This window comes from Physella acuta, unplaced genomic scaffold, assembly GCF_028476545.2.
Source record: "Physella acuta isolate Inbredline_101_S28 unplaced genomic scaffold, ASM2847654v3 ptg000804l, whole genome shotgun sequence".
In the NCBI taxonomy this organism is placed as follows: Eukaryota; Metazoa; Mollusca; class Gastropoda; family Physidae; genus Physella; species Physella acuta.
Window position 1 is genome coordinate 666,807 of NW_026732322.1, and position 13,998 is coordinate 680,804.

The following is a 13,998-nucleotide window of genomic DNA, read 5'->3' on the forward strand; positions in this document are numbered from 1 at the left end:
AATAGTCCGGTTTGTACCAGTTTATGAAAGGGTTTATAAGGTGTATGAAAACGTGTGTGGTTGCCTCAGTTTCGTCCAGATCTCCAAGTTTAATATAGTTTAAGGGTCGGCGTGGTCGAGTCGGTAAAGCTCATGGTTGCTAAACCGGAAAGTCTCGAGTTCGAACCCTCAGGCAGATGAGGCTCGTTAGCTGGGGACAGCCACTCTTCTAGGAGAGACAACTCCAAAATTTAAAAACTGCTGTTCTTGGTTGGACAAAGGCTATGGAAGCAAATCCAAAAAGAAAAGCAGCTGAAATCGGAGTCAATGGCCTCAATGGCACATAACCAGTTGACACGTAACGCTTAATTGTGTTGGAGGCGTGGTCGAGTCGGCAAAAAAAGCCGATAAATTCGAACAAAGTCTCGAGTTCAAACCCACTGGCAGATAAATCTCGATCCCCTTCAACACTAATAATTAAGAACGAAGAAGAAGAAGAAGAATATAGGTTAGGTCTATACTAGTATTTAGCCACTGTATCGTAGTTTTACCACCTTGTGTATTTTGTGTTTAGAATAGACAGGTGTAGTTAGTGTAGATTGATATTATTAAATTCTTTTAGTTTTACTAGCTTTATGTACTTTGTGTTTCAAATATACTGTGTTAGGTGTAGTTAGTGTAGATATTATTAAATTCGTTTAGTTTTAACGAGCCTTTGTTGTCATTCCGGGTTTTTTTACTTTCTCGTATATACGAAGTATAGAGAAAGTATTGTAAATGTAATCATGCAAAAAAAAAAATCGAGATTTTTACAAATCTGGACGTTTTACACCTCACTGATACGGAAAAACTTAATTTTGCAATATTGTCCGTACGTCTGTGTGTCTGTGTGTGTGTGTCTGTGTGTGTGTCTGTGTGTAAACACGATTACTTGAGTACCGTTATAGCTAGGTTGATGAAATTTCATATAGAAGTATTTTATCAAAATCGTAGATCCGTATCAACTTTTGAGCGATTTTCGATAACCGGAAGTGGTACTTTTTCTACTTTGAATTTTTAAAAAGCCCATAACTTGAGTACTTTTTCAGATAGATAAATGAAATTTCACATGTAAGTAAAAGATCTAATTTTCTACCTTCTTTCAAATTTTGAGTAATTTTTGTTGACCGGAAGTAGTAATTTACGCTATTTCAGATTTCTCAAAAAACGCAAGTAAATTTATAAAGTACTAACAATATTGCGCACTATTATGCACATTTTGTTTTGGCGTTCCCTTGGTGCGCAATTCTTTTTTCTACGAGATTCTATTCTATTTTTAAAAGTTTAAGTAATTAAAAATCATGTCTGTATTCCGAGTTATATAAGAATATTCGAGAAAGTTTAGGGAAGATCACTCCCGGTTTATGGTAACCTGTTTGTGGTTGTTTGTCTAATGTGTTGCGCTACGCATCGGATCACCCGTAAGAGATCCACTAATCGGCAGAGTTCAAAAGATGAATACATTCAATATTATTGGGTTGTAGTGGGGAGTGTGAAGAGAAATATTTTGCTACATAAAAGGGGGTGGTCGGGTCGGTTAAGCTCATGATTGCTGAACCGATAAGTCCCGAGCTCGACCCCCCCCCCCCCCCCGCCCCGGATACATGAGGCTCGATAGATGGGGACATCAACTCATCTAGGTGAGACAACTACAAAATCAAACTACTGCCTTGTAGTTTGTTCTAGGCTGGAAGCGAACCCTAAAGACGAGCATTATGAAATCGCCTGTATGGCGCATAACAAGTTGACAAGAAATACTTAAATGTATTGGAGGGAATCTCTTTCAATATTAAGAATTTATAACGAAGAAGAAAAAGCTAAATAAAGAAAATAATATTTAAACAACTTCTAATTGCTATGTTTAGTTTTCGGTCGTTGTGTTAGGATTTGTGAACGTATTAAATACTATAAAGATGACATTTATACGCACCCACTATCGTTTAATTAAGTTCTATAACATTTCTTATAACAATACTTATTGTTCATTAAACCCTACAACTCTTATTGTACATTAAACCCCACAGTTTTTACTGTTTTTTAAACCTCACACTTTTTACTGATCCTTAAACCACACACTTCTTAATGTTCCTTAAACCCCACACTTCTTAATGTTTCTTAAACCACACACTTTTTACTGTTCCTTAACCCCCACACTTCTTAATGTTCCTTAAACCACACACTTCATTACTGTTCCTTAAATCCCACAATTTTAATGTTCCTTAGTCCCCACACTTCTTAATGTTCCTTAAACCACACACTTCATTACTGTTCCTTAAATCCCACAATTTTAATGTTCCTTAAACCCCACACTTCTTAATGTTCCTTAAACCACACACTTCATTACTGTTCCTTAAATCCCACAATTTTAATGTTCCTTAAACCCCACACTTCTTAATGTTCTTTAAACCCCACACTTCATTACTGTTCCTTAAATCCCACAATTTTAATGTTCCTTAACCCCCACACTTCTTAATGTTCCTTAAACCACACACTTCATTACTGTTCCTTAAATCCCACAATTTTAATGTTCCTTAAACCCCACACTTCTTAATGTTCCTTAAACCACACACTTCATTACTGTTCCTTAAATCCCACAATTTTAATGTTCCTTAAACCCCACACTTCTTAATGTTCTTTAAACCCCACACTTCATTACTGTTCCTTAAATCCCACAATTTTAATGTTCCTTAAACCCCAAACTTCTTATGTTCTTTAAACCCCACACTTCTACTTCTTCCAAAACCCCACACTTCTACTTGTTCCAAAACCCCACACTTCTACTTCTTCCAAAACCCCACACTTCTACTTGTTCCTAAACCCCACACTTCTACTTGTTCTTTAAACCCCACACTTCTACTTGTTCCAAAACCCCACACTTCTTATAGTTCCTAAGCCCCCACAATTCTTAATGTTCCTTAAACCCATTCTAACGAATTTTGAATAATTTCCGTTGATCGGATTTATTTCTCAAACATTGCTTATGAATTTATCAAGTTCTAATAATAATGCGCACTATTATACACATAGTGTTTGCCATTCACTTCTTTTTTTCAATGAGATTCTATTCTATTTTAAAAGTTTAAGTAATTAAAATTGGATTTATAAATCATGTCTGTATCCCGTTTGACCAACCCATTTGTATAAGAATATTATAGAAAGTTTAAGGGAGATCAGTCCCGGTTTATTAAATCACAAAATACCTAGCTTGTGATTTCGTACGCCCTATTCATCGTTACTGTGTTAAAATGGCCTGAAAGTTTCAATGCTAGCACCGCTTGCCATCAGAAAATATTAACACAGTTTATTGACCTTATCAAAGGTTACTTGTGGAGTAGAGACACGTGCATGTTTGTTTTGATTTAAGGCCAATGACATTTGTAACCCGCCACGTGCCATCAAGTGTTGTATATAGTTTTTTTTAATTACCACAACATTAGTAAACAAAAAAAAAAAAAAAAAAAAACAGTAAAATATTATAAACATATAGACTTATAATTGGAATCATTCATTTTTAAATGTACTTCCACTGTGGGCGTTAGCACATTGAGATAAGTTGGGTGGGTTCCAAATATATGAGAAAAGTATTTAGAATCCTAGGCCAGCCGGAATATAGGCTAAAAAAAAAAAAAAAAAAAATATATATATATATATATATATATATATATATATATATATATATATATATATATATATATATATAAATAATATATCTATATATATAAATTATATATATATATATATAAATAAAAATAAATATATATATATATATAAATATACATATATATATACATATATATATATATATATATATATATATATATATATATATATATATATATATATATATATAAATATACATATATATATACATATATATATATAAATATACATATATATATAAATATACATATATATATATATATATATATATATATATATATATATATATATATATATATATATATATGTATGTATATATATATATATATGTATATATATATATATATATATATATATATATATATATATAACGCGCATTGAAGCGATATCGTTAGACAAGTGACGTAGGCAGGACGGAATGCCCCCCACCCCCTCCCCAAGGACCTTGAAATGACAGCTGTCAAAACAGGCTAGACTACCGTTTTTTTTAATAAGGCCGGCTCGTGTCGCTAACGATGCTTTCAGATTCAGAATTGTAAAAATATTGTAGCTAGAAACATACACAAAATCGATTTTGAATTTAGCATCCCATGCGATTAGTTTCATCACAGTGTCTCTTTTATTTTGTTAATTAATTAAAATTCATTCTTGAAATCGTCTTCAGCTAACAGAAACACACCCAAAAATTGTCTTTTTGCAATTACAGTCGTCAGATTACAACATCTATTTAGTGCTGACATATTTATCAACCTTTTAATGATTCAGTATCTACCGCGTCCTTCCTGCACCTCGCTAACGTATCAATCCATCTTTATTTATAATGTCATTCCACTTCAACGTCTTAAGCTAAGTTTTAATCAAATTTACCACTTGTCATAAGTAGTAGTAAAGTTCCCTTTCAAACCTGACGGTCTATGGGGCAAGTGAAGTAGAGTTCACTTGTTTCCGTGACCACGGCATATACAGAGATAGTGTGGTCAGCTTACTTACTTACCACTTGTCATATTTGCTAGACAAGGCAAGTAGCCACATACGTCCTGTCTTGATCTACTGCGGAATCTAAACGATATATAACGAGGTATCATCGTGGATTTATATAGCCTGGTTTTATTGGTCAGCTGAAGTACTACTAACCACTGAGGTGATAGCTCTAACACAGCCTGCGACTCTCTTGTATAAGAAACGTGTTTATTTGCCAAGAATAACTGTCCGAAATCCAATGTGTAGTTACAAGCGCTACACTTATATGTTGATCTGTGTCTTAGTATGAGCGCCGGTCTTACTCTGCTGTTCAATTATAGCGCAGTAACGGACTACCAAAAATTATGAATGGTCAAGTACTACTGATTTAACACCATTTAGATCTTGTCTTAAATAAGCTGGCCACACGACTTCTGTTGAAAATAGGTCGTGCACACTAAGGAAGGTGTCTATTTTTTCAATGCAGAAAATGAGAAATAAACTGGACGAAGATAAATAAAACTGTATTCATGAAGAATCAGGCCTCAGCATGATATAACACTCTAAAACATGTATTCCAGCATCATTCACAGTACAACAAACTACCTATATTGGCATTTCTAGATAAATGTATTTGAATGAATTATAGTTCTTGAGTGAACTAAAATGCTTGGAATTTAATTTGACTTATAGTAATGTCGCAACAGTCTAACTGGCTAAAGGAACAAACATGCTTTCATAAAGTGGAAAATGTAAACAAATGCAATGGAAATTAAAAGTAACATCCAGAAAGTTAAGGTAAGACTAGGTGTTAAGTACCTACATATTTATTTTACAGTTATCTGCATCACTTCAGCAAATACACAAGTGCAGTGAAATACTGTAGAGTGACACGTTTGTATAACATGATTAAAAATTATTAAGGGTTTTTGTTGAAAGTATAAAAAGTTAAAAACATAAAACTGATTGTTTAACGTCACTTAACATTAAAGAACAAATGATACATTACTTTAATTTTAACTAGCTGAAACGGTATGTTTTAATACACAATTAATATTGAAACTGTCGGTTGTGCAAAACAAAAATAACATAATACACGAGATATGATATAAATATAAAACCAAATCTATATAAACACATGTGTATGCACTAGCCGTCCGACCCACCTCAAAAACCCTGGCTACGCCCCTGCCTTTAGTTTAAGGTTAACTATTAGCTACATTGGTGCAGAGGTTAATGTTCAACAACCATCACAATGTTTGAGAATTCCTACATACATTCCAATGTTTGTAAATAATAACAAAAGAATGTGTGGGCTGAAAGAAAAATAAACAACTGTGCTTGTAGTGTATTTAAGATGTGTACTCACGCACGCATTTGTCATTCGGATAACTTCAGTCAAGCAACACCTCACTGTTATTACAACCTGCGATCTAGCGTGAGATACAGTTGTGTTAGTAAAATTCTGTTGGAGTTCTACTTGTAAGTACTATGTTTCTCTTGCGCTACTGTGGTGTTATTTCTAGCTAGAGCCTACACAAATGAAAATACTACTTATCGTATCGTGTGCCATTTGTAGTGTTAGTTCTAGCTAGAGCCTACACAAATGTAAGTACTACATGTTCAAGATTGTGCTATTGTAGTGTTAGTTCTAGCTAGAGCCTACACAAATGTAAGTACTACATGATCTAGATTGTGCTATTGTAGTGTTAACTTTAGCTAGAGCCTACACAAATGAAAGTACTACATGATCTAGATTGTGCTATTGTAGTGTTAGGTCTAGCTAGAGCTTACACCAATGTAAGTACTACATGTTCTAGATTGTGCTATTGTAGTGTTAGTTCTAGCTAGAGCTTACACCAATGTGAGTACTACATGTTCTAGCTTTTGCTGCTGTAGTGTTAGGTCTAGCTGGAGCCTACACCAATGTAAGTTCTAGTACATGTTTTAGATTTTACTAGAGTTGTGTAAGTAAAGTTCTAGCTATTGCCATCACACGTGTAAGTACTACGTGCTACCCGATTGGTTACAAATTTATTTACAATTCTTCAGACCAGAATTCATCTTCTAACCCAACTGTCCTTCATATCTCGAGTTTCTAATTTATCTTTTTTTTTTCTAATAATAATGCATTAAATTAAGTTTAACAATAAAAATATAGTTATATTTCCTCAGATAATTATATTGTAACATTTTTTTAAATGCAAGAAAATAAAAAAATAATAGAGCAAAACCACTAATTGTGTATAGGGCCTACATAAGTTAGCAATTTATATAAAATTGTGTATGGAAGTTTAACATGTTACTGTTTGTTTTAACAATACTACAATGAGCTGTGCTGTTCAGATAAAAATCAGTTGTCGTAACAGTAAAGTTAACAATGGCTTTATTTTAACTTAGAACATCTTGGATAATTTAAGCATTATGTTCAAGTTTTGTTTTAGTTGATTTCAAAATGTTAGAACAATATTTTTCTTGATAGTCTGTCCACTATCTTAAGTTATGAAAATGGTTGATTATTTTTTTTTACTTATTAGTGACAGTATTTTAGATAAATATTGTACTAGATTATTGTAATGGCTTCATTCATCTACGTTAAAGTAAACTTTAGAAACAGAACAAATAAACATTCCTCTGATAGATGGATTAAAATCATCGGAACTTCTGATTTAATACAATCATAACATTTCAATTTAGTCAAAATTATTAGTATAGATGTAATGCAATATGTTTAAATTTGAAGTCAATCTGACTAAAAAAAAACTTGCTTTATTGTATGTCTATTACACACTGTTTTGTTCGTCTTTTGTGTTACTCACAAAATGTTCACTTTAAACGGTCGATTATTATCGTTGTTAACAAATATTTCACTAAATAAACATAAAGCGGCAGTAAGCTCCCCTAAACTTTCTCATATATCATTAGATAACTATTATAACAGCAAAGATTAATATGGTTTTTCTTGTAGAATCGGGTGGTAGAAATAGCAAATATGTTTGTACAAAATTGTTCGTTTTTCGAGAAGAAAATTTTAAAGAATAGGCAGCGTTGTGTGTGAATAATATAAAACAAAAATGTCTCAATTTTTAACTGGAAATATAGTAATTATTCCGTGTATCAGAGATCTCTCAAAAATTGCTAGAGACCTACGTATGTGATTCCCACGAACTGAAACACATACGCACATAGACAGGCGGTATACGATAAAGACATAAAACGAAATGCTAACTTATCTTTTTTTCAGCTTACCAAAGATGTTTGTAGTGTTTATAACCTTCTCAGCTGTTTTGGTCCTAACTGGTATGTTTTCTTTAAATGCTTGTTAAATTCAAACATTGTTTTACTAAATTATTTTTTGTGGTTATATAAAGTTTCTATTTATTTAAATTATTTGTATCTGCCTTAAGGCCGTCCATTACTTACGTCAGGCTTTTTCTACGAATTTTACCTAGCTTCTCATAAAAATTCAGACCCCTTCCCCCTACCCACAATTTCTGAATTCCCTTCCCCAAGCATACATGACATGAATGAACGAACAATCTGACATAAGGAATCTAAAAAAATATAATCAACTAACCTAAATATTACCTAAACCATTCATGTAGCGATCGACAACCAAGAAAACTTGTAATTCTTGAAATTACAAATTGGCCAGAACATTTGTAGAAAATGCCAATTTGACATAATTTGTTTTGGACTTCTGTTAAAACTTCCAGATTAAAACACAACATTTAATCTTCAGTAGCTCAAACTAATTCACACAATGTAATAGTTATAACTATCTTAAATTGTAAGAGTTTAATGGAACTTTCGGTAGCAATAAGATTGTATTAGAGAAAATATATAACTTTTTATGCTTGAGGAATCTTTCTATAACAAATAATGTGCAAACTTTGTATTGTATCTTTCCATTTCAGGAGCTTTGCCTTTTAGTAGTCGTTGTAAGCATTTTATATTTTAAAATATCATTTAAAAATTATTAAGTTTTTTTTATCCGTAACCTGCTTGTGTATTACATTATTAAAATCATTTAGGCCTAGAGTCTGATAAATCATTAAATTTAAAAACTTTAAAAAAAAAAATAAATTGTAATGCAACATTAAATTATATGTTAGATTACTTATGATCTTTTTTTTCGAGCATTTGATTCAACAAAAAAAAAACATAGTATTAGGAAAGAAAACACGTTAAAAAATTCATGAAAACAAGCTTTTATGTAAAAATGCACTAAAAAGTAGAAAATAAATCATACACTACTATTTAAATTACTATAAAGAAAAGCGTGGGTCTGTTGGATACCTTTATTAATATTTAGGAAGAGACCCACGCTTTTCTTTATAGTTACTTAAATAGTACTGTATGATTTATTTTCTACTTTATAGTGCAATAATAAATACAAGCTTGTTTTTAAAACGTTTGTTTTATGAATTTTGTTGTCCAGTACTTTAAATGTTTTAAATTTACAATAGAGTTGCATGACTAAAACCATTGCGCACATAATGAACGTGATGACGCGTGTATAATAGTGCTAAATAGTTTGATGAGACAGCTACTAATTTGGGCACAATTTTAATTAATTCATAAAAAATTAATTAGGCAACCAATTAAGACAAATTCAATGTCATGTTGCATTATCTTTATATCTTGACTACAAACCGTATCTATCAGTTAAAAGTGCTCGTGATTTTGCTCTGGCATTTCGATCTAGACAGACAGACTGACGACAGACAGAGGAAGTGAGTTAAATAAAATCTAGTTAAAAGCTTGTAATCATCAGATCTAATACAATTGAAAGTTTTTAAGAACTATGTGCTAAGTAACAATAATATTAGAGTTAGTTTTTGGTTAGGGTAAAATTATCAGATTTAGAATAACTTACATTTGAGATTATTCTAGTGGAGGGAATGGAAAAAGAAAAGCATTTTACTGTGCATCCTTTTAATAAACAAGTTTTTATTTAAACCGACAAGTTTGGGCAGATGAGGCTCGTCAGCTGAGGACAGCAACCCATCTAGGAGAAAAATTTCTGAAATTAAACAGGAGTGGAGCCCCTTAGACTATAGGATTACCAACTCTGGTTTCCTTTCGGGGCAGCTCCTGCGACACAGCTTATTCTAAGCTGTACAAGCAAATCCTTGGGTCAATCAGCCGTGATGAGAAAAGGTTGCCTGATACATTGGCAACATTTGGCTCTTCTCAATTTAGGGCCCTGCTTTGTTGTTGGGATTTTCAATACGCAATCAGTCAATGGTCAAATTAGACTACGGAGTCATAGTTTTATTTAACATTTTAATTTGGAAAATTAATTTCTTATTCTAAAAGTGGGACCAAATCTTTCATCTGCCACGATAAAGACTCCTGCTTATGTTACCAGTAAGTCTTTCAAAATTCTATTTCTATACAAATAATGATACAACATAATAAAATATCTTAATAGTTACCCCAAAATTTATTTAGTAACTCACAATATTTAAATGTAATTTGATCGCTATTGTCAGCTAAATTTTTGTCGATTAGATACAGTCTGCTATAGAATAGGCGATATCATTTATAACTTAAAACAAACATTATTAGTATTTACAAAATAGATTACTTCTGTCTAAAATGTATTTTAATGCATACCTGGGTGCTGATATTTTTTATCGAAACCGTTTAGCCCCTACACAAATCTTATCTTCAGGTTGGTATTTAATTATTTACCTAATTTAATAAGCGTTTCTAAATTATCATTGTTCTCTAATAGTTAGGCGTTAAATTAAGTTTAACAATAAATATATAGTTATATTTCCTCAGATAATTATATTGATACATTTTTAAAAATTGTGCATACATAAGTTAGCAATTTATATAAAATTGTGTATAAAAGTTTAATATGTTACTGTTTGTTTTAACAATACTACAATGAGCTGTGCTGTTCTGATAAAATCAGTTGTCGTAACAGTAAAGTTAACATTGGCTTTATTTTCACTTAGAACATCTTGGATTATTTACGTATTATGTACACTTTTTTTTGTTAGTTGAAAACAAAATGTTTCAAAAATATTTGTCTTGATTACTTTAAATATTTTAAAAGTTTAAGTCGTCAAAATATACTTCTTTAAAAACTATATATTTTGTTTTATCGTTTAACTTGATAATTTAAATTCCCACACTATAAGGATCAACAACTCTTTCATCTACAATGACAACCAAGCCTGTCAATTTGACCAGTAAGTCTTTTCCTAATATATATTCGCATAATAAAGACGATATTTTATAATTGTATTCTATATCTTAATTTTTTTGCCCTGCCAACAATAATACCTGAAGTTAGATATGGATTTTTACTTACCTTATTCGTCATTCTAATAGGGCAAAAATAATTATTTATCTACTGTATAGTTTGTTCTGTTGTTTAAATTGGAAAAATTAAATTCCTACATTCTAAGGATCAACAACTCAAACATCTACAATGATAACCACACCTGTCAATTTGACCAGTAAGTCTTTTGCTAATTTGCAATAGCATAAAGACAACAATATTTTATCATGTACAGACAATTGTCTAATCAATATGCTACAGAAAAGTTAAATTTCGTTTAGTATGCTTCAAAATAATTTGCATGGGTAAAAACATTGTATTCTTTATCTTCATTTTTAGCCCCGCAAACAATGGCATCTGAAGGTAGATATGGATTATTTACTCAACTTCTACAAATTTTCTATTTTATCATTTCTTATTTCAGAATATAGACCTACTTTAAGTTTAAATTTAACCTTTTAATGGAATAAAAATTAAGTTGTCACTGTTTTTTTTTTATATCTCTACATTGGTATTAAGTTCTTCCGTTGTCTTAATTATTTTTTATAGCAAAATATTTCTGATGTATTTTTGTTTTGATTTCTTTATTTAAGAATCAGGCCCTGATGCCTTCCCTATTGCAGGTAGAGAATTTAACCAATCTGTAGTTTACAGCACTTAAGTTGATGCACACACATTAAATATTTCATCATAATTTATGAATGTTCTACGACTATATGTTGTATAAATCTATTTACGAAAGTGTCACTTATCTTTTAGGTGTTGCCATTGGAGTTTTGTTCCCCTTTGCAGGAGTCATTGGGCTCGTGGTTCATTTTTGCTTCTAATGTGAGTGTTTTCTTGGCTCCTTTCTGATATTTATGTTTACATTTCATCTTCATTGCATACAATACCAGTTTATACTGAAATGGTTTCTGATCGATATAGCAGTCATTTGAATTGTAAAATAATGAGCAATTTAATTGGCAAGAATTTAATCACATTTTAACTGGATAATTTCAGGTGCAGAAACAAGTTATGCTCCAGTTTGATTAAGAATAACTGTTGCTACACTTTATTTTAAGTATTTATTCATTAAACATCTTTGTTGCTCAATTAAAAAAATGTATTCTTATTTTTCCAGTGTGCTTGTCTTTAAGATTCATATTTCTCTTAATGTTTATTGTTACCTTACTGTTGGGAAATTAATACTTGAATTAACAGCAGTCAATTTCTATGATTGAAATGTTCCTAGCTTGAGACAGTTACTTGCACCTTATAAGGTAAGGTTTTTAACGCTCAAAATTAAGTGAAAAAATAACAGATGAGAAAGTCTGACCATATTGTTTCATGTCCTTTTTAGGACAATGGTAAATGATTATGATTCCTGGGGTAGTGAGTTTGTGAGTTTTTTGAACCCGTTGTTGTTTTCTATATTACGGGTCGAATATGAGTAAAAGACGTGTAAACGATAGTTACAGGGCGTGTTGTTGACAGCTTGTTTGGAGGTTGATAACAAGATTGTAAAAACTGCAATACAGATGTTAGAAACACCGTACCCATTGTTTTAGTTTAATGTGGTACTTCTTGAGCATAAGAATTACTATGGACAAATGAATTCGACTTCAACATTTGAGGGCACCGTCCAAAAAACAACCTCAGTGAATATGGATTTTGATAGAAGATAATGTGTAAGCTGCTTGTCAGGTGTGTGTAAAAACGGAATGATAAAGTGCTCTGAACTTTTCGTTTTATTAATTTTTTATTATTATTATCTACTTAAACATATGTGTCTGATTCAGTACATGTAGCTATTTTCCTGATGCTGTACCTTTCGCAGTTTGACTGATGTTGTACCTGTCGCAGTTTGCCTGATGCTGTACCTGTCACAGTTTGCCTGCTGCTGTACCTGTCGCAGTTTGTCTGATGCTGTACCTGTCGCAGTTTGCCTGCTGCTGTACCTGTCGCAGTTTGTCTGATGCTGTACCTGTCACAGTTTGCCTGATGCTGTACCTGTCGCAGTTTTCCTGATGCTGTACCTGTCGCAGTTTGCCTGCTGCTGTACCTGTCACAGTGTGCCTGATGCTTTACCGGTTGCAGTTTGCCTAATTTGTACCTGTCATCGTTTGCTTGATGATGTATATATCTCAGTTTTCCTGACTATGTACGTGTGACATTTTGAATGATGCAGTGCTTATCGCAGTTTAACTGATGCTGTGCCTGTCACAGTTCGCCTGCTGCTGTACCTGTCACCGTTTGCCTGCTGCTGTACCTGTCACCGTTTGCCTGATGATGTACCTGTCACAGTTTGCCTGCTGATGTACCTGTCACCGTTTGCCTGCTGCTGTACCTGTCACCGTTTGCCTGATGATGTACATGTCACAGTTTGCCTGCTGATGTACCTGTCGCAGTTTGCCTGATGCTGTACCTGTCGCTGTTTGTCTGATGCTGTACCTGTCACAGTTTGCCTGCTGATGTACCTGTCGCAGTTTGTCTGATGCTGTACCTGTCGCAGTTTGCCTGATGCTGTACCTGTCACAGTTTGCCTGATGCTATACCTGTCGCTGTTTGCCTAATGATGTACATATCGCAGTTTTCCTGACTATGTACTTGTGACATTTTGAATGATGCAGTGCCTATCGCAGTTTAACTGATGCTGTGCCTGTCACAGTTCGCCTGCTGCTGTACCTGTCGCAGTTTGCCTGATGCTGTACCTGTCGCAGTTTGCCTGATGCTGTACCTGTCGCTGTTTGTCTGATGCTGTACCTGTCGCTGTTTGCCTGATGCTGTACCTGTCGCAGTTTGCCTGATGCTGTACCTGTCGCAGTTTGTCTGATGCTGTACCTGTCACCTTTTGCCTGATGATGTACCTGTCACAGTTCGCCTGCTGCTGTACCTGTCGCAGTTTGCCTGATGCTGTACCTGTCGCTGTTTGTCTGATGCTGTACCTGTCACAGTTCGCCTGCTGCTGTACCTGTCACAGTTTGCCTGCTGATGTACCTGTCACAGTTTGCCTGATGCTGTACCTGTCACAGTTTGCCTGATGCTGTACCTGTCATCGTTTGCCTGATGATGTACAT

General features: G+C 33.1%; 2 protein-coding genes across 2 annotated transcripts; both read left to right on the plus strand.

Moving 5' to 3' along the window:
• Nucleotides 1-6,031: 6,031 nt before the first annotated feature.
• On the plus strand, nt 6,032-12,559 carry LOC131951215 (uncharacterized). The gene is made up of 10 exons (XM_059313554.1): nt 6,032-6,120; nt 7,883-7,938; nt 8,556-8,579; nt 9,961-10,011; nt 10,797-10,847; nt 11,067-11,117; nt 11,279-11,302; nt 11,533-11,562; nt 11,699-11,767; nt 11,942-12,559. The coding sequence occupies exons 2-9, from the start codon at nt 7,893-7,895 to the stop codon at nt 11,764-11,766; spliced, it is 345 nt and encodes a 114-aa protein (XP_059169537.1). The 5' UTR covers nt 6,032-6,120; nt 7,883-7,892; the 3' UTR covers nt 11,767; nt 11,942-12,559.
• A 46-nt stretch (nt 12,560-12,605) lies between these two features.
• Nucleotides 12,606-13,962, plus strand: LOC131951208 (uncharacterized). Its single transcript, XM_059313545.1, has 5 exons — nt 12,606-12,625; nt 12,759-12,887; nt 13,110-13,328; nt 13,552-13,614; nt 13,746-13,962. Exons 1-5 carry the CDS (start codon nt 12,606-12,608, stop codon nt 13,960-13,962), a joined length of 648 nt encoding a protein of 215 aa, XP_059169528.1.
• Nucleotides 13,963-13,998: the final 36 nt, after the last annotated feature.

Coding starts and splice junctions, on each gene's coding strand:
- LOC131951215 (XM_059313554.1), top strand. CDS start 7,893: ATGTTTGTAGTGTTTATAACCTTCTCAGCTGTTTTGGTCCTAACTG. Junction 7,939..8,555: donor AGCTGTTTTGGTCCTAACTG/GTATGTTTTCTT, acceptor TTTCCATTTCAG/GAGCTTTGCCTTTTAGTAGT. Junction 11,118..11,278: donor CACACCTGTCAATTTGACCA/GTAAGTCTTTTG, acceptor CTTCATTTTTAG/CCCCGCAAACAATGGCATCT.
- LOC131951208 (XM_059313545.1), top strand. CDS start 12,606: ATGTGTAAGCTGCTTGTCAG. Junction 12,626..12,758: donor ATGTGTAAGCTGCTTGTCAG/GTGTGTGTAAAA, acceptor TACCTTTCGCAG/TTTGACTGATGTTGTACCTG. Junction 13,615..13,745: donor CTGCTGCTGTACCTGTCGCA/GTTTGCCTGATG, acceptor TACCTGTCGCAG/TTTGTCTGATGCTGTACCTG.